The 20,301-nt window shown below is 42.6% G+C and overlaps 4 protein-coding genes and 1 pseudogene across 5 annotated transcripts in view; 4 read left to right on the top strand and 1 right to left on the bottom strand.

Moving 5' to 3' along the window:
- The window catches only part of LOC140702929 (uncharacterized), a 547,856-nt pseudogene that overhangs the window by 57,084 nt on the left and 470,471 nt on the right, over positions 1-20,301 (bottom strand). The window lies entirely within an intron of this gene.
- LOC140702944 (uncharacterized) overlaps positions 1-20,301 on the top strand; it is a 540,061-nt gene that overhangs the window by 73,468 nt on the left and 446,292 nt on the right. The window lies entirely within an intron of this gene.
- LOC144585079 (uncharacterized) lies at positions 4,835-9,410 on the top strand. Its single transcript, XM_078382591.1, has one exon. It carries the CDS (start codon positions 9,037-9,039, stop codon positions 9,361-9,363), a length of 327 nt encoding a protein of 108 aa, XP_078238717.1. The 5' UTR covers positions 4,835-9,036; the 3' UTR covers positions 9,364-9,410.
- On the top strand, positions 12,422-13,388 carry LOC144585074 (uncharacterized; the record flags this gene model as incomplete). The annotated part of the gene is given in 1 exon segment (XM_078382563.1): positions 12,422-13,388. A coding segment is annotated over 1 exon segment (852 nt), but the record flags the coding sequence as incomplete, so codon positions are not given.
- Positions 13,397-14,601, top strand: LOC144585108 (uncharacterized; the record flags this gene model as incomplete). Its single annotated transcript, XM_078382615.1, has 1 exon — positions 13,397-14,601. A coding segment is annotated over one exon (897 nt), but the record flags the coding sequence as incomplete, so codon positions are not given.

Raw genomic sequence — 20,301 nt, 5'->3', positions numbered from 1 at the left:
CAAAGCCGGCCTGCGTCTCCTTTTAGCCAAATTTCAAGATTACTGTTCCGTTAATGATCTTTGTATAAATTCCTCCAAAACAAAAATAGTTGTTTTTTCTAAATCTAGTCCTTTGTCCTTTTGGTCAGTCGGTACACACTCCTACCAGCAAGTGCCAACATTTAAATACCTTGGGCTGACTTTTCACCACAAACTAAACTGGACTCCACATAAAAAAATGGTTATTTCCACATCAACTACCCAACTCAATGCAATTTCAAAATTTCATTATCTTTCGGGCAACCAATTTATCCCAGCAGCCATGCATATTTTTCAGTGTAAGCTCCTATCCCACCTTTTTTATGGGGTGCCCATCTGGATAGAGGCCGTAAACCATGACATTGATTCCATTGCTGCTGCTTTTTTCAGAAAGATCTTAGGTGTTCCCAATATGATCCGCCTCTCCACCATGGTACTCGAATTGGGAACCCACCTTCCGTCTACCCTTGCCTGGGTTACCACCTTCAAATACTGGCTCCGCATCCATCTCCACTCTAACTCTAACTCTCTCCTTTTTGATCTTCTTAGTGATTCTTACACATCAAAATGGTTCCAACTGATCGATTCTAAACTTCTCTCTTTAGGACTGAATCTAGAATCCCTTTTCGATCTTGGATTACAACAGGCCCATTCCTTGATCAAGCACAAACTTTGGCAGCTCGAGTATGAGACACTTTCAGCCGATTTGAACCCCTCCTGTTCTCCCCTTTTTTTCAGTCTTCCTCCTTCCCTAGGACGTCCTTCCAACTACTTCTCTTTACTGACTAATCCTGACCAGAGAAGAGCATTTATGCAAGCTCGTCTGAATATCTTCCCATCGGCGGTCCATGTAGGCCATTTCTCCAAGATTCCCCGTGCAAATAGGCTCTGTTTCTTCTGTCATACTTTACCAGATTCCCTGGATCATATTTTATTTCACTGCCCGGCTCATTCTTCTTTGAGAAAGCTCTGTCTTGAACCGTGGCTTTCTCTTTTTCCCAACTCCCTAGTTTTTTTCCTGAGCGATTCTTGTCCTTTGATTACATCTGCCGTTGCTGGATATCTATTGGAAATTTCTATTTTAACCCATAATCTATGATATTCCCCGTTGCTTTGAGAGTATTTTTCACCTTACTTTTCCCTTTGATTATTGTTTGTTTGTACCTATGTTTTCCTGTCGTCTGTTCATATGCCAATAAAGGTATCGAAATCGAAATCGAATCGATACAAAAACATGAAATGTGAAAAGAGTTTCAGCGGGAGAAGAAATCTGCGTTCACATCAAAGGACCCATACTGGGGAGAAACCACATAAATGCATGGAATGTGGAAAGAGCTTTAGTTGCAGTGGTAACCTTACATCACAGCAAAGGACCCACACTGGGGAGAAACCACATAAGTGCATGGAATGTGGAAAGAGCTTTAGTCACAGTAGTTACCATACTTAATTTGATTTTCTAACAGGCCACAAACTATGGTGCTTTGAGTCCAGTATTTTCTTGAGTTCTCGGAGTTCTGAATGACTCTAAGACTCATGATTATATTTTGGTTTCTCAATGATTTTAAATTGGGAATAGACTTGGTCTATGAGTGCCAGTGGGACACCCTGGGTGAGACAAGGACTCATCTCAATCCAAATAGGGGTACATTGGACTTATAACCTCTCTATTCCGGCTTTCAGATTCCCTTAGGAGGACTGTTGAAGCTTACAACATCAAAGAACCCGCATTGGGGCGAAACCACATAAATGCATGGAATGCGGAAAGAGCTTTAGTCAGAGCTCCTGATAAGTTAAGAAGGCATAAGGAGCTCATTCAATTTTGTGCTGGTTTCCACTGGAAAGAATAAACAACAAAATGCTGAAGGAATGCAAAACAGAGAAAAAAGAGAATAAATGGAGTACATTTTGAAGTGCCTCTTGTGATGTCATCTTCACCCTTAAGTTGCGTGTTCCCGTGTCCTTGTCGGGCACACCTGCTGAACACTTTGGACATGATCTCTATGCTGCGTGTTCATGGCTGTAAAATTCAGGTTCTGTTTTCTTTGGCTTATTTTATATAACTTTACAGCATGAATGTGGGATATTTGCTTCTGTAGCCGGGATTCAAAAAAAAAAAAGAGTTCCAGTATTGCTGCACAATGTTGTGCCTGTGTTGCCAGCAGGAGAAAAAGTTGCCAAGCTTCCCATAGGAGAGGGCAGCCTGAATATTGACAGCAGGACTGGGAGCAGTGAAGATGGTCTACCCGGGACACCCTCTCTTCTGTTCACTGCCACCCACACTTGCTGAAAAACAGCCCTGACCTTTGCCTTGAGTTTGGGAGAGAAGCGGTGGACTGTCAGACTGTCAGCTTCTGGGATTTCCCCTTGTGGGATGTCGCTCTGTGAACGGTAGTGGTGCTGGAGGACTCCTGCTCCACCTCTTGGCCACTGGAGTGTACAGAACATATGAGTGTTTGCTCACGAGTCCACTCTCAGCCTGACCACCCTTAAGCAAAGGGGCAGCAACGAATGCTCTGCCTGACCTGCTTTTATACCAACTTCAGCCCCTACAATCCCAGGCGCCTGCCCGTGGCTACAGCAGCCTCAAACTTTCCCAGTGAATCAGCTTCAGGGTTTTGGCTGACCTACACGCAGTTTCTTTCTCTGGCTTTCCTATGTGAGTACGTTGAAGAATTAAATTTACTGAATTTGTCAGTGACCTGATCTCTACGGACATTTTGACATAAAATTCCTGTACGTAACCTCCACCTCCTAGCTTCTTTATAATCACATGTACCCTTAAAATTCATATTTACCAATATGTGATCTGCTACTTTTATTAACCCTACGTCTGTCTTACAAACTCTAAATCACAATCATTAGATGCAAATATATATAATCTATCCTAAAATAACATAGATGCTGATGAATAAAAAGTAAACTAATTTACATCTCCTTTCACTTCTCTCCAAAAATCCTGCATGTCAGTTCTATTTATCAGTTTATTTCATATGATAATATTATACCTTGTTTCATTCTTGGTAGGGTTTAATTTATCTTCCTCTTCATCCATTAACATTTATCTTTATTTATCAAGACTTTAAACCATTCCATTTTAGCATCCTATCTCCATTTGGTCCCATACTCTGATGACATACCCCAGCAAAGCAACACCCAATTTTCCTTTAAAAAAACCCTAATCCATAAACCCTCACCGCAACATTTAATAATATTTCCCCTCTCTTTTTGGCAAGATCCTACCTGGCCACGGTCAAGTGCAAAGTCCTGCACCTTGGAAAAAGAAACCACTTGCACACTTACAAGATGGGGGATACTTGGCTCAGAAAAACTACGAGCGAGAGGGATGTTGGAATTGTTGTAGATCTCAAGCTAAACATGAGCCAACAATGGCTTTTTATTAATCCAGGTTCTCCAGCTCTTCCTTCCCTTTCTCTTTTCATGGGTTCACCATTTTCAATATATTTATGGATTTGCAATGCCTTTAAATAAAGTACTGTACAGTGGAAGAAATTTGCAAGTAAACCATGGAACTTTTCCAGTAAAACCTCAATTCTAATCAAACCCTCTCCTTGTATTTCTGAGTAAGCTGGCTGGATAGCTCTGTGGTTTAACTATCTGGTTGCAGAACCAGAGGTTCCTTGCTGTGTCTCCCATGGATAAGGTCAGCTTGTGTGGCCTTTGGAAAACTGCAAGGTCCCAGAACCAGGGAATGGGGAACGACTTTTGAGTATTCTCTACCTAGAAACCCCCGAAAAAAGGGTTGCCATCAGTCAGAATTGACTTGATGGCCCATGTTTAATAGTATTTTGGATAGTGGTTAATATTAATCAACTATATTTTCCCGTCACTGGCCCTTTGGGAAGTATCAATTCAGGCAAGGGGAGTCCAATGTTGTTTGCACAATACGGCAAATTTTTCAAATGTTGCCAGTCAAGCTTTCAGGAGACATATGCCTTTCAAAGGAGTCAAAGACAGAGCAAATTTTTGGTTTGACCTCCAGTTAGATTCTGCTCTCTGCTATATTCTCAAGACATCTCCTTTTTTCTCTATCAGGTAACACACGATGGCCAGAATTATAGTTCTTCTGGCCCCGAAAACAGTCAAGGGTGAAGCTGGGAAGAAAAGCTTGGAAAAACCCATGAGCTAAAGGAGAAATGGCTTAAACGCCTGAAGTGTGGAGAAAGATTCAGACCAGTGCCACTAGTTCAGTTTAAAGAACTCACCCTGGGGAGAAATGATACAAAAACAGTCCCGATTTGTCACAGATTTTACCTTCATCCAAACAGCTGCGGTTGGACTCATATTTTTCACCCCGTCCTTCAACACCGACTACAACACCGTCGTCACGAAGAGCTCCTTCTACTAACATGGCCCAGAAGGACCATATCCTTTCATCTACTCTTCCTCCCAAACAATCCTGTACCAAGCAGCTGCCTAGTGAGAATTCTCTCCTGGACTGTGATGTTATAGAACTTGTGAAACATTACTCTACATTAACTGCAAGAACGGTTTCCCAGATTTTTTCTCAGCTTACTTTTCTTACAGATTTCTTAAAGGGCCCATGCCCTAGTTTTCCACAGTCTCCATCTTGCCTCCATAGAACATCGGACAAACCTAACTCTGACGTTTGCAAGGCAATTCCTCCTTGCCTCCTTCCTGATGGATGTCTTCCTCAAGCTCCTCCTAAATCCACAATGCACTTGGTCTATGTTCCTTACGCTGCTGTTATTACAGTCTATCCCCCTAGCGGTTTCACAAGCTGTCCACGCTGGTCTAGAACCTTCCTGGCGAAGAGACATCTCGCTTTCCTTTTAAAAGTGAATACCCGGAACATCGATCTCTCCAGGATTGAGACTTTGTCAACATCCTATCACTCAACTAGACTACTGCTGACCTTTCATTCGAATTATGTTCCTGGGATGCTATTCTCGTCTGTGAACCTATTACGACGTTGGGGTGTTACCCCTCACCGCTTCAAGAATACCATCACTGCCAAGCTTATTTCAATGAAAGCTTCCCTGCAACCTCCTTCCATTGGCGCATCTCCCTCGCCCAAGAGGACAAACTCGTCTCGAACTCTCAGATCTATTCACCCTCCCTCGGATTCCTTGCTGCTTGCCTTTACTTCGCCGATCCCTCCATCTCCAACGAGTGATGAAGCACCCCATGCCCCTAGGCTGATGGACCACCTGACATCTCCCTTGATCCCCTCTTCCTCCATCCTGCAACACTCCTCTATTTCTCAGGAGAAGCCTCAAGACCTCATCTCAGATCTCCAGCCGGACACTGTGTCTGCCTCAATCCAACTGGAAGCTTGTGACTGCCTTCCTGCATGCTCCAATCCTCCTGCTGCTTCTCCTCCCCATATTCCCCTATCTCCCGCATGTATTGTCAACCGGGGTGCCTCAACCAGCTCTTTCGCATTGGTCGACGCTATGTCCCAGAAACCCCCTCCACTTAATTTTGATTTTACCAACCTTATTCCTGCACTAGATGCTCCAGCCTCACCCTCTGACCCTGCCCGTCCTCTAGTCCCTGACCCCATTCTGCCTTCTGTGAATTCCTCCCCTCTTCTAGACTCTAACACTGCCTCCTGCTGACTGACTGTTCCCCCCCTGGCCCCCCCATCTCCCCAACCCTCCCTCCAACTGATCTCTTGGAATATAGGTGGCTGGAGAAAAAAAGCCTCGGATAAAGATCTGCTTAAGTTTCTCTCTAGCTTTGATATTGTTCTCCTACAGGAGACCTGGTTATTAGCCCCTCCATCTATCCCGGGTTTTTCTACTTACCATCTCCCGGCTGTTAAATCTAAATCAAGTGGGCGCCCCTCCGCGGGTCTTTGTTGCTTTTTTAAACCCTCCTCCCTATTTAACCTCATTTCCATCCCTTCCCCCTCATCCTATATTCAAATTTTCCTCCTTCAGTACGGCGAATTTAAAATTCTACTTCTTAACCTTTATTTCCCGCCTCCATCCTCTTCTCTGAATAGCAGCTGGATGGAGGTAGAGAATCTTGTCAATCTTAATCTGGAAGCTAATCCATCTGCCCATATTTTGATCTTGGGGGACTTTAATACCCGGTTAGGACCCAATAATTCTGCTCTAGCCAAACAAATAAATTTGGAGTTTGATGAGTCGTTTCCCCCCTGGCTCAATTGCCCAAGGACTTCCAGAGACAAGATTATCACTCCTCATGCTACCTTTTTAATCAATCTCTGCCTCAACCTTCATATTGCCATCCTCAATGGCACATGGGGTAAGGACATTCCTGGGGAATATACCCATCTTTCTATTAGGGGACCAAGCGTAATTGATTACGCCATTGCTTCTCCAGCCCTCCTCCCTTTTCTCTCTGATTTCTCTGTTGGAGCCCGTGCCGACAGTGATCACTTGCCTCTTCTTTTGTCCCTAACCTTTCCCTCTTCGCTTCCCTCCCCTCTAACCCCCCCTTCACAACTTTCCTCCCGTCTTAAATGGTCTCCTCAAACAGAAACTGACTTCTTTTCTTGGACTCTACTACCAGAGATTTCCAATCTTAACCGTACCATTGCTACAACTGACTCTATCTCCACAGCTATTACCTCCTACAACACTCTTCTTGACTCCTTAGTTATCTCTCTTAGCAGTCCAACTAACCTCCCTTCTCATAACCGAGCTACCTCTTGGTTTGATTCTGACTGTTGGCAGGCTAAGAAGCAAGTTAGGTCCCTCTTTCACTCCTTCCGCCTTAACCCTACCCCAGCCTCTTTACATCTCTACCTTATTGCCAGAAGATCCTGCTTATTATTCCTAGACTCAAAAAAACATCTTTCCGCCCAACGCAAGTGGTCTGACCTGCTTCAAGCAATTCTATCACATAATTACAAGGCCTTCTGGTCTCTGGTTTCTTCCTCCACTACTTCCTTTTCTCCCGATCCTTCCTCCTCTATCTCTTTGGAGGTATGGATAGCCCACTTCTCTACAATTTTTTTCTCCCCGAATTTTAACCCCTCTCCCGATTCCTCACTGCAGGCCCTCTCTGATTGGCCTCCCGTTAGCTCTGATGAAATATTGGATTTAATCAGCTCATTGAAATCTGGTAAGGCTCCAGGCCCAGATCAAATCCTCACTGAGATTCTGACCAGTAACCCTCACTGGTGGTCTCACTCCTTGGCCAATCTCTTCACTTTAGTTAACCACTCTGGTATCTTTCCCAACTCCTGGTTAATTTCCACCCTGATCCCAATATTTAAAAAAGGTGATCCCTCCCTACCCAGTAACTACCGTCCAATCAGTCTTTTATCCTATATTGGCAAACTCTATTCAAAACTTCTTCTTTCCAAACTTTCTGCTTGGGCCTCTTCCATCAATCTTCCGGGGAAAGAGCAAATAGGCTTTCGCTCTGGAGCCTCCACCCTTGATCACGCTCTTCTTTTGTCTCATCTAGCAGAAAAATACTCCATCCACCATAAATCTAGACTGTTCGCCGCTTTTGTAGATCTTCAAGGTGCCTTTGACTCCGTTAACAGATCTCTTTTATGGGACAAACTATCCCAATGGGGCATTGACCCTCGACTACTCTTTCTGCTTAGGCGCCTTCATTCTTCAAACTCATGCCAGATCCGTCTTCCAAACTCCAATATTCTATCTGATAGGTTTCAAGTCAACAGGGGTGTCCGTCAAGGGTGCATATTAGCCCCCTTACTGTTTAACTTGTTCTTAGCAGATCTTCCCCCTTTCTTATCTAAAGCTGCCAACTCTTCCCCTTCTCTTAATGGTGCCCCTCTTTCAGTCCTCCTTTACGCAGATGATGCAGTCCTGCTCTCCCTTTCCAAAGCCGGCCTGCGTCTCCTTTTAGCCAAATTTCAAGATTACTGTTCCGTTAATGATCTTTGTATAAATTCCTCCAAAACAAAAATAGTTGTTTTTTCTAAATCTAGTCCTTTGTCCTTTTGGTCAGTCGGTACACACTCCTACCAGCAAGTGCCAACATTTAAATACCTTGGGCTGACTTTTCACCACAAACTAAACTGGACTCCACATAAAAAACTGGTTATTTCCACATCAACTACCCAACTCAATGCAATTTCAAAATTTCATTATCTTTCGGGCAACCAATTTATCCCAGCAGCCATGCATATTTTTCAGTGTAAGCTCCTATCCCACCTTTTTTATGGGGTGCCCATCTGGATAGAGGCCGTAAACCATGACATTGATTCCATTGCTGCTGCTTTTTTCAGAAAGATCTTAGGTGTTCCCAATATGATCCGCCTCTCCACCATGGTACTCGAATTGGGAACCCACCTTCCGTCTACCCTTGCCTGGGTTACCACCTTCAAATACTGGCTCCGCATCCATCTCCACTCTAACTCTAACTCTCTCCTTTTTGATCTTCTTAGTGATTCTTACACATCGAAATGGTTCCAACTGATCGATTCTAAACTTCTCTCTTTAGGACTGAATCTAGAATCCCTTTTCGATCTTGGATTACAACAGGCCCATTCCTTGATCAAGCACAAACTTTGGCAGCTCGAGTATGAGACACTTTCAGCCGATTTGAACCCCACCTGTTCTCCCCTTTTTTTTCAGTCTTTCTCCTTCCCTAGGACGTCCTTCCAACTACTTCTCTTTACTGACTAATCCTGACCAGAGAAGAGCATTTATGCAAGCTCGTCTGAATATCTTCCCATCGGCGGTCCATGTAGGCCGTTTCTCCAAGATTCCCCGTGCAAATAGGCTCTGTTTCTTCTGTCATACTTTACCAGATTCCCTGGATCATATTTTATTTCACTGCCCGGCTCATTCTTCTTTGAGAAAGCTCTGTCTTGAACCGTGGCTTTCTCTTTTTCCCAACTCCCTAGTTTTTTTCCTGAGCGATTCTTGTCCTTTGATTACATCTGCCATTGCTGGATATCTATTGGAAATTTCTATTTTAACCCATAATCTATGATATTCCCCGTTGCTTTGAGAGTATTTTTCACCTTACTTTTCCCTTTGATTATTGTTTGTTTGTACCTATGTTTTCCTGTTGTCTGTTCATATGCCAATAAAGGAATCGAAATCGAATCGATACAAAAACATGAAATGTGAAAAGAGTTTCAGCGGGAGAAGAAATCTGCGTTCACATCAAAGGACCCATACTGGGGAGAAACCACATAAATGCATGGAATGTGGAAAGAGCTTTAGTTGCAGTGGTAACTTTACATCACATCAAAGGACCCACACTGGGGAGAAACCACATAAGTGCATGGAATGTGGAAAGAGCTTTAGTCACAGTAGTGACCTTAAGGTACATCAAAGGACCCACACTGGGGAGAAACCACATAAATGCATGGAATGTGGAAAGAGCTTTAGTCAGAGCTCCTGATAAGTTAAGAAGGCATAAGGAGCTCATTCAATTTTGTGCTGGTTTCCACTGGAAAGAATAAACAACAAAATGCTGAAGTAATGCAAAACAGAGAAAAAAGAGAATAAATGGAGTACATTTTGAAGTGCCTCTTGTGATGTCATCTTCACCCTTAAGTTGCGTGTTCCCGTGTCCTTGTCGGGCACACCTGCTGAACACTTTGGACATGATCTCTATGCTGAGTGTTCATGGCTGTAAAATTCAGGTTCTGTTTGCTTTGGCTTATTTTATATAACTTTACAGCATGAATGTGGGATATTTGCTTCTGTAGCCGGGATTCAAAAAAAAAAAAAACTTCCAGTATTGCTGCACAATGTTGTGCCTGTGTTGCCAGCAGGGGGAAAAAGTTGCCAAGCTTCCCACAGGAGAGGGCAGCCTGAATATTGACAGCAGGACTGGGAGCAGTGAGGATGGTTTACCCAGGACCCCCTCTCTTCTGCTCCCTGCCATCCACACTACCTGAAAGACAGCCCTGACCTTTGCCTTGGGTTTGAGAGAGTAGCGGTGGACTGTCGGACTGTCAGCTTCTGGGATTTCCCCTTGTGGGATGTCGCTCTGTGAATGGTAGTGGTGCTGGAGGACTCCTGCTTCACCTCTTGGCCACTGGAGTGTACAGAACATATGAGTGTTTGCTCACGAGTCCACTCTCAGCCTGACCACCCTTAAGCAAAGGGGCAGCAACGAATGCTCTGCCTGACCTGCTTTTATACCATCTTCAGCCCCTACAATCCCAGGGGCCTGCCCGTGGCTACAGCAGCCTCAAACTTTCCCAGTGAATCAGCTTCAGGGGTTTGGCTGACCTACACGCAGTTTGCTTCTCTGGCTTTCCTATGTGAGTAGGTTGAAGAATTAAATTTACTGAATTTCTCAGTGACCTGATCTATACGAACATTTTGACATAAAATTCCTGTACGTAACCTCCACCTCCTAGCTTCTTTATAATCACATGTACCCTTAAACCTCATATTTACCAATATGTGATCTGCTACTTTTATTAACCCTACGTCTGTCTTACAAACTCTAAATCACAATCACTAGATGCAAATATATATAATCTATCCTAAAATAACATAGATGCTGATGAATAAAAAGTAAACTTATTTACATCTCCTTTCACTTCTCTCCAAAAATCCTGCATGTCAGTTCTATTTATCAGTTTATTTCATATGATAATATTATACCTTCTTTCATTCTTGGTAGGGTTTAATTTATCTTCCTCTTCATCCATGAACATTTATCTTTATTTATCAAGACTTTAAACCATTCCATTTTAGCATCCTATCTCCATTTGGTCCCATACTCTGATGACATACCCCAGCAAAGCAACACCCAATTTTCCTTTAAAAAAACCCTAATCCAAAAACCCTCACCCCAACATTTAATAATATTTCCCCCCTCTTTTTGGCAAGATCCTACCTGGCCACGGTCAAGTGCAAAGTCCTGCACCTTGGAAAAAGAAACCAATTGCACACTTACAAGATGGGGGATACTTGGCTCAGCAAAACTACGAGCGAGAGGGATGTTGGAATTGTTGTAGATCTCAAGCAGTGGAAGAAATTTGCAAGTAAACCATGGAACTTTTCCAGTAAAACCTCAATTCTAATCAAACCCTCTCCTTGTATTTCTGAGTAAGCTGGCTGGATAGCTCTGTGGTTTAAATATCTGGTTGCAGAACCAGAGGATGCCTGCTGTTTCTCCCACGGATAAGGTCAGCTTGTGTGGCCTTTGGAAAACAGCAGGGTCTCAGAAACAGGGAAAGGGGAAAGACTTTAGAGTATTTTCTACCTAGAAACCCCCGAAAAAAGGGTTGCCATCAGTCAGAATTGACTTGATGGCCCATGTTTAATAGTATTTTGGATAGTGGTTAATATTAATCAACTATATTTTCCCATCACTGGCCCTTTGGGAAGTATCAATTCAGGCAAGGGGAGTCCAATGTTGTTTGCACAATACGGCAAATTTTTCAAATGTTGCCAGTCAAGCCTTCAGGAGACATATGCCTTTCAAAGGAGTCAAAGACAGAGCAAATTTTTGGTTTGACCTCCAGTTAGATTCTGCTCTCTGCTATATTCTCAAGACATCTCCTTTTTTCTCTATCAGGTAACACACGATGGCCAGAATTATACTTCTTCTGGCCCTGAAAACAGTCAAGTGTGAAGCTGGGAAGAAAAGCTTAGAAAAACCCATGAGCTAATGGAGAAATGGCTTAAACGCCTGAAGTGTGGAGAAAGCTTCAGACCAGTGCCACTAGTTCAGTTTAAAGAACTCACCCTGGGGAGAAATGATACAAAAACATGAAATGTGAAAAGAGTTTCAGCGGGAGAAGAAATCTGCGTTCACATCAAAGGACCCACACGGGGGAGAAACCACATAAATGCACGGAATGTGGAAAGACCTTTAGTCACAGTGGTCATTTTAGGATACATGAAAGAACCCACACTGGGGAGAAACCACATAAATGCATCGAATGTGGAAAGAGCTTTAGTCACAGTAGTCCGCTTAGGTCACATCAAAGGACCCACACTGGGGAGAAACCACATAAATGCATGGAATGTGGAAAGAGCTTTAGTCGCAGTGGTGACCTTACGTTACATCTAAGGACCCACACTGGGGAGAAACCACATAAATGCATGGAATGTGGAAAGAGCTTTAGTCACAGTGGTAATCTTAGGTTACATCAAAGGACCCACACTGGGGAGAAACCACATAAATGCACGGAATGTGGAAAGAGCTTTAGTCAGAGTGGTAACCTTAGGGTACATCAAAGGACCCACACTGGGGAGAAACCACATAAATGCATGGAATGTGGAAAGAGCTTTAGTCGCAGTGGTGACCTTACGTCACATCTAAGGACCCACACTGGGGAGAAACCACATAAATGCACGGAATGTGGAAAGAGCTTTATTCACAGTGGTCATCTTAGGTCACATCAAAGGACCCACACTGGGGAGAAACCACATAAATGCACGGAATGTGGAAAGACCTTTAGTCACAGTGGTCATCTTAGGATACATCAAAGGACCCACACTGGGGAGAAACCACATAAATGCATTGAATGTGGAAAGAGCTTTAGTCACAGTGGTCAGCTTAGGTCACATCAAAGGACCCACACTGGGGAGAAACCACATAAATGCATGGAATGTGGAAAGAGCTTTAGTCGCAGTGGTGACCTTACGTTACATCTAAGGACCCACACTGGGGAGAAACCACATAAATGCATGGAATGTGGAAAGAGCTTTAGTCACAGTGGTAATCTTAGGTTACATCAAAGGACCCACACTGGGGAGAAACCACATAAATGCACGGAATGTGGAAAGAGCTTTAGTCACAGTGGTAATCTTAGGTTACATCTAAGGACCCACACTGGGGAGAAACCACATAAATGCACGGAATGTGGAAAGACCTTTAGTCACAGTGGTCATTTTAGGATACATCAAAGAACCCACACTGGGGAGAAACCACATAAATGCATGGAATGTGGAAAGAGCTTTAGTCACAGTGGTCCGCTTAGGTCACATCAAAGGACCCACACTGGGGAGAAACCACATAAATGCATGGAATGTGGAAAGAGCTTTAGTCGCAGTGGTGACCTTACGTTACATCTAAGGACCCACACTGGGGAGAAACCACATAAATGCATGGAATGTGGAAAGAGCTTTAGTCACAGTGGTAATCTTAGGTTACATCAAAGGACCCACACTGGGGAGAAACCACATAAATGCACGGAATGTGGAAAGAGCTTTAGTCAGAGTGGTAACCTTAGGGTACATCAAAGGACCCACACTGGGGAGAAACCACATAAATGCATCGAATGTGGAAAGAGCTTTAGTCACAGTGGTAATCTTAGGTTACATCAAAGGACCCACACTGGGGAGAAACCATATAAATGCATGGAATGTGGAAAGAGCTTTAGTCGCAGTGGTAACCTTAGGGTACATCAAAGGTCTCACACTCGGGAGAAACCACATAAATGAATGGAATGAGCTTTAGTTGCAGTGATGCCCTTAGGTTACATCAAGGAACCTGCACTGGGGAGAAACCACATAAATGCATGGAATGTGGAAAGAGCTTTAGTCGCAGTGGTGACCTTACGTTACATCTAAGGACCCACACTGGGGAGAAACCACATAAATGCATGGAATGTGGAAAGAGCTTTAGTCACAGTGGTAATCTTAGGTTACATCAAAGGACCCACACTGGGGAGAAACCACATAAATGCACGGAATGTGGAAAGAGCTTTATTCACAGTGGTCATCTTAGGTCACATCAAAGGACCCACACTGGGGAGAAACCACATAAATGCACGGAATGTGGAAAGACCTTTAGTCACAGTGGTCATTTTAGGATACATGAAAGAACCCATACTGGGGAGAAACCACATAAATGCATTGAATGTGGAAAGAGCTTTAGTCACAGTAGTCCGCTTAGGTCACATCAAAGGACCCACACTGGGGAGAAACCACATAAATGCATGGAATGTGGAAAGAGCTTTAGTCGCAGTGGTGACCTTACGTTACATCTAAGGACCCACACTGGGGAGAAACCACATAAATGCATGGAATGTGGAAAGAGCTTTAGTCACAGTGGTAATCTTAGGTTACATCAAAGGACCCACACTGGGGAGAAACCACATAAATGCACGGAATGTGGAAAGAGCTTTAGTCAGAGTGGTAACCTTAGGGTACATCAAAGGACCCACACTGGGGAGAAACCACATAAATGCATCGAATGTGGAAAGAGCTTTAGTCACAGTGGTAATCTTAGGTTACATCAAAGGACCCACACTGGGGAGAAACCATATAAATGCATGGAATGTGGAAAGAGCTTTAGTCGCAGTGGTAACCTTAGGGTACATCAAAGGTCTCACATTCGGGAGAAACCACATAAATGAATGGAATGAGCTTTAGTTGCAGTGATGCCCTTAGGTTACATCAAGGAACCTGCACTGGGGAGAAACCACATGAATGCATGGAATGTGGAAAGAGCTTTGTCATGGTTTACCATTTGTTTTAAAAAACGCCGGTGCTTCATTTCAGAGGATAGACAAGCTTTTGCATGGTCTTACATTTGCTAGTGTTTATCTTGATGATATTGCAGTTTTCAGTTCTGATTTTGAATCTCACATGTCACACATTGAAAGTGTGTTGTCTAGAATCCAGCAAGCAGGATTGACAGTCAAAGAGACTAAATGTCAGTGGATGTGGGGAAAAGTCATGTGCTTGGGTCATTTAATTGGACAAGGAGAAGTCCAGCCTTTACAAGCCATAAATGATTTGCCTGTTCCTACAACTAAAAAGCAAGTTCAATCCTTTTTGGGCCTATTTGGTTATTAAAGAAAATTCATTCCTGATTTCAGTTATTTGGCAACGCCTTTGACGGAGCTAACTAAGAAAAGACAGCCTGTCAAGGTAAAATGGACACCTGAGTGTCAAGGTGCTTTTGAAGCCTTAAAGGCAAAGATTAGTGCTGCACCTATACTAAAATCACCTGACTTTGACATACCATTCATTCTACAAACAGATGCTTCCGATTTGAGTCTTGGAGCTGTACTGTTACAGAAAGGGGAAGATGGGATTCCTAATCCAATCTCATATTTCTCCAGAAAACTCTTAGAAAGAGAAAGAAATTACTCAGTTCCAGAAAAAGAGGGCTTATCTATTATCTGGTCTCCTAATCTTCTTAGGCCTTATCTGTGGGGATGTAAATTCACTCTGCAGACAGATCATAGAGCTTTGGTTTGGTTGCAGAAGATGAAATCTCACAATCAGAAATTGCTGAGATGGCATTTGGCATTACAAGATTTTGATTTTGAAGTTCAGCACATTCTTGGAAAGTTGAATGTTGTAGCAGATGGTCTTTCCAGAATGTATTGTGAAGATCAAGATGTGACAGACCGTTGAAACACTGTTAATGTTTCACTGTTTCACTACTGATATGTTCCTGAGCACATGTAGAGTGCGTACTGTATTGAGTATTACTAACATGACTGTTTTTCTATTTTTCAGATAGTAGAAGTGCTTAACCTAAAGAATGTATTTACATGTTGCTGTTAGAATGTTTTTCTACCTCAATGCTTTGCTAGATTAAATGCTATTTTGAATGTGTTAAAGTTCATCATTAGTATTTGCACTATGTAACCAGCTAATTACAGCTTATTATTGTAATTAGTAGCCAAAAATGGAAACTAGATTTCCTGTTTCAGATTTTTGGAACTCCCAGAGGTGGCATGTCATGGTTTAGGTTATGAAGACTAAAATGTGATTTACTAATGGGATTTGAAGTCATGGAATTTTGTAGAAGGAATCCATATTGGTCTGTGTTAGCATAACTGGATGCTTCGAGAAGCTGTTTCTCCTAGAGCTAACTGGAATTTTCCATGAAGCTGCCTTGGCCAGAGACAATAAGGAGCCAAGACACATCATCAGGACAAAGGACAACAACACCTGCACATCCCGTGGGAAATGAAGGTGGAGTGTGAAGAGACAGCCCTTTATGCTGATTGCTTAACATCACAGAACAGTGGAGAAGAAGGGTGGTCCCAGCATGAAAGAAAAATGGAGAATGGAGACCGAGAGAGCTTGGATTTTTGGAATGATTTTAGTATTGATTTTAGGATGGAGTTTTGAGTTCCAAATGCCAGTTTTTGCTGTTATGCTAGGATGTAGTTCAGAGAAAGCATACAGAAAAGGGGACTATGCCTAGCTTACTTTCTAAGCTATTTTTAGAGTTTTTTATTTTATTTTTGTAGCTGGAATTTGCTAAGATTCTAACTGCTGTTATTCATGGAAATCTACTGGAATGCTATGCTTTTGCAACAAACTGAATATCTCTAAATTCTTTATTTTTCTAATAAAACAATAATTCTTAAAATCCTAAATTTGGTCTCTTGAACAGCAAATCTGAAATACTAAGTGACAGGCCACAGAGATGCTACTTGAGTCCATTACTAGCGTGAGTTTTGTTTGTCTTGACAGACTTTAAAACTCATGATTTCTAGCTTTGGTTGTTCTCAATTAATTGCTCATTAGAACAGACTTGGGAAAAGGGTAAGTGGTACTGCCTGGCTGGGTTGCCTGGACTCTGCTCAAATGTTTTAGGAGTACACTTACACCTGGAACCTCTCTGTTCAAGCATCAGGTGTTCTTTTAGAAGCCCCTGGGTGCTCGCAAACTTGAGTCAGAGTGGTAAGCTTAGGTTACATCTGTCATGATGTACAGTAGGTTATTGAAGCTAGAATGTAATTTCTAAATGGGATTTGCAGTCATGGAATGATGTAGAAGGAATCCATTTTGGGTCTGTGTCATTTTTACTAGAAGCATCGAGATGCTGTTTTTCTTCACAGCCAGCTAGCAATGTTATCTTGCAGTTAGCTTGGCCAAGGCCGAAGAAAGAGCCAAAACGTAGGGAAAATGGAAACAGCACCTGCAGTCCCATGCGAAAGGAAGGCGGAGAGAGAGACGAGCAGTCCTTTGTCCTGATTGGTGAACAGAGTGAAGAGAGAAGAAGGGGGGTTTCTTATGGGAGTTTCCAGTATTTTGCTAGGATGTAGTTCTTAGTAGGAGAATGGAAAGGAGGGCTCTGCATTACCTATTCCTTATCTAGTGAGTATTTTTCTTAGATAGTGATTTTATTATTTTATTTTTGTAGCTGGAGTTTGCTAAGTTTCTAATCGCCTTAGTTATGGAAATGATTTTGAATGCTATGCTTTGCAATAAAATGAATTCAACTAAATCTTTATTTTTCTAATAAAACAATTATACTTAAGAACTTTTGTTTGGTGTCTTGAACAGACAACCTGTTACCATACTTAATTTGATTTTCTAACAGGCCACAAACTATGGTGCTTTGAGTCCAGTATTTTCTTGAGTTCTCGGAGTTCTGAATGACTCTAAGACTCATGATTATATTTTGGTTTCTCAATGATTTTAAATTGGGAATAGACTTGGTGTATGAGTGCCAGTGGGACACCCTGGGTGAGACAAGGACTCATCTCAATCCAAATAGGGGTACATTGTACTTATAACCTCTCTATTCCGGCTTTCAGATTCTCTTAGGAGGACTGTTGAAGCTTACAACATCAAAGAACCCGCATTGGGGCGAAACCACATAAATGCATGGAATGCGGAAAGAGCTTTAGTCAGAGCTCCTGATAAGTTAAGAAGGCATAAGGAGCTCATTCAATTTTGTGCTGGTTTCCACTGGAAAGAATAAACAACAAAATGCTGAAGTAATGCAAAACAGAGAAAAAAGAGAATAAATGGAGTACATTTTGAAGTGCCTCTTGTGATGTCATCTTCACCCTTAAGTTGCGTGTTCCCGTGTCCTTGTCGGGCACACCTGCTGAACACTTTGGACATGATCTCTATGCTGAGTGTTCATGGCTGTAAAATTCAGGTTCTGTTTTCTTTGGCTTATTTTATATAACTTTACAGCATGAATGTGGGATATTTGCTTCCGTAGCCGGGATTCAAAAAAAAAAAAAACTTCCAGTATTGCTGCACAATGTTGTGCCTGTGTTGCCAGCAGGAGAAAAAGTTGCCAAGCTTCCCATAGGAGAGGGCAGCCTGAATATTGACAGCAGGACTGGGAGCAGTGAAGATGGTCTGCAAAGGACACCCTCTCTTCTGCTCCCTGCCATCCACACTACCTGAAAGACAGCCCTGACCTTTGCCTTGGGTTTGGGAGAGAAGCGGTGGACTGTCGGACTGTCAGCTTCTGGGATTTCCCCTTGTGGGATGTCGCTCTGTGAACGGTAGTGGTGCTGGAGGACTCCTGCTCCACCTCTTGGCCACTGGAGTGTACAGAACATATGAGTGTTTGCTCACGAGTCCACTCTCAGCCTGACCACCCTTAAGCAAAGGGGCAGCAACGAATGCTCTGCCTGACCTGCTTTTATACCAACTTCAGCCTCTACAATCCCGGGGGCCTGCCCGTGACTACAGCAGCCTCAAACTTTCCCAGTGAATCAGCTTCAGGGTTTTGGCTGACTTACACGCAGTTTGTTTCTCTGGCTTTCCTATGTGAGTACGTTGAAGAATTAAATTTACTGAATTTCTCAGTGACCTGATCTATACGAACATTTTGACATAAAATTCCTGTACGTAACCTCCACCTCCTAGCTTCTTTATAATCACATGTACCCTTAAAATTCATATTTACCAATATGTGATCTGCTACTTTTATTAACCCTACGTCTGTCTTACAAACTCTAAATCACAATCATTAGATGCAAATATATATAATCTATCCTAAAATAACATAGATGCTGATGAATAAAAAGTAAACTAATATACATCTCCTTTCACTTCTCTCCAAAAATCCTGCATGTCAGTTCTATTTATCAGTTTATTTCATATGATAATATTATACCTTGTTTCATTCTTGGTAGGGTTTAATTTATCTTCCTCTTCATCCATTAACATTTATCTTTATTTATCAAGACTTTAAACCATTCCATTTTAGCATCCTATCTCCATTTGGTCCCATACTCTGATGACATACCCCAGCAAAGCAACACCCAATTTTCCTTTAAAAAAACCCTAATCCATAAACCCTCACCGCAACATTTAATAATATTTCCCCTCTCTTTTTGGCAGGATCCTACCTGGCCACGGTCAAGTGCAAAGTCCTGCACCTTGGAAAAAGTAACCACTTGCACACTTACAAGATGGGGGATACTTGGCTCAGAAAAACTAGGAGCGAGAGGGATGTTGGAATTGTTGTAGATCTCAAGTTAAATATGAGCCAACAATGGCTTTTTCTTAATCCAGGTTCTCCAGCTCTTCCTTCCCTTTCTCTTTTCATGGGTTCACCATTTTCAATATATTTATGGATTTGCAATGCCTTTAAATAAAGTACTGTACAGTGGAAGAAATTTGCAAGTAAACCATGGAACTTTTCCAGTAAAACCTCAATTCTAATCAAACCCTCTCCTTGTATTTCTGAGTAAGCTGGCTGGATAGCTCTGTGGTTTAAATATCTGGTTGCAGAACCAGAGGTTCCTTGCTGTGTCTCCCACGGATAAGGTCAGCTTGTGTGGCCTTTGGAAAACTGCAAGGTCCCAGAACCAGGGAATGGGGAACGACTTTTGAGTATTCTCTAACTAGAAACCCCCCAAAAAAGGGTTGCCATCAGTCAGAATTGACTTGATGGCCCATGTTTAATAGTATTTTGGATAGTGGTTAATATTAATCAACTATATTTTCCCGTCACTGGCCCTTTGGGAAGTATCAGTTCAGGCAAGGGGAGTCCAATGTTGTTTGCACAATACGGCAAATTTTTCAAATGTTGCCAGTCAAGCTTTCAGGAGACATATGCCTTTCAGAGGAGTCAAAGACAGAGCAAATTTTTGGTTTGACCTCCAGTTAGATTCTGCTCTCTGCTATATTCTCAAGACATCTCCTTTTTTCTCTATCAGGTAACACACGATGGCCAGAATTATAGTTCTTCTGGCCCCGAAAACAGTCAAGGGTGAAGCTGGGAAGAAAAGCTTGGAAAAACCCATGAGCTAAAGGAGAAATGGCTTAAACGCCTGAAGTGTGGAGAAAGATTCAGACCAGTGCCACTAGTTCAGTTTAAAGAACTCACCCTGGGGAGAAATGATACAAAAACAGTCCCGATTTGTCACAGATTTTACCTTCATCCAAACAGCTGCGGTTGGACTCATATTTTTCACCCCGTCCTTCAACACCGACTACAACACCGTCGTCACGAAGAGCTCCTTCTACCAACATGGCCCAGAAGGACCATATCCTTTCATCTACTCTTCCTCCCAAACAATCCTGTACCAAGCAGCTGCCTAGTGAGAATTCTCTCCTGGACTGTGATGTTATAGAACTTGTGAAACATTACTCTACATTAACTGCAAGAAGGGTTTCCCAGATTTTTTCTCAGCTTACT

Source organism: Pogona vitticeps, chromosome Z (assembly GCF_051106095.1).
Source record: "Pogona vitticeps strain Pit_001003342236 chromosome Z, PviZW2.1, whole genome shotgun sequence".
NCBI lineage: Eukaryota > Metazoa > Chordata > Lepidosauria > Squamata > Agamidae > Pogona > Pogona vitticeps.
Note: the sequence above shows the minus strand (reverse complement) of the source record. Positions and strands in the feature narration are given on the sequence as shown.

Bases quoted from the DNA above. Each gene is read 5' to 3' on its own strand.
- LOC144585079 (XM_078382591.1), top strand. From the start codon at position 9,037: ATGCCAATAAAGGAATCGAAATCGAATCGATACAAAAACATGAAATGT.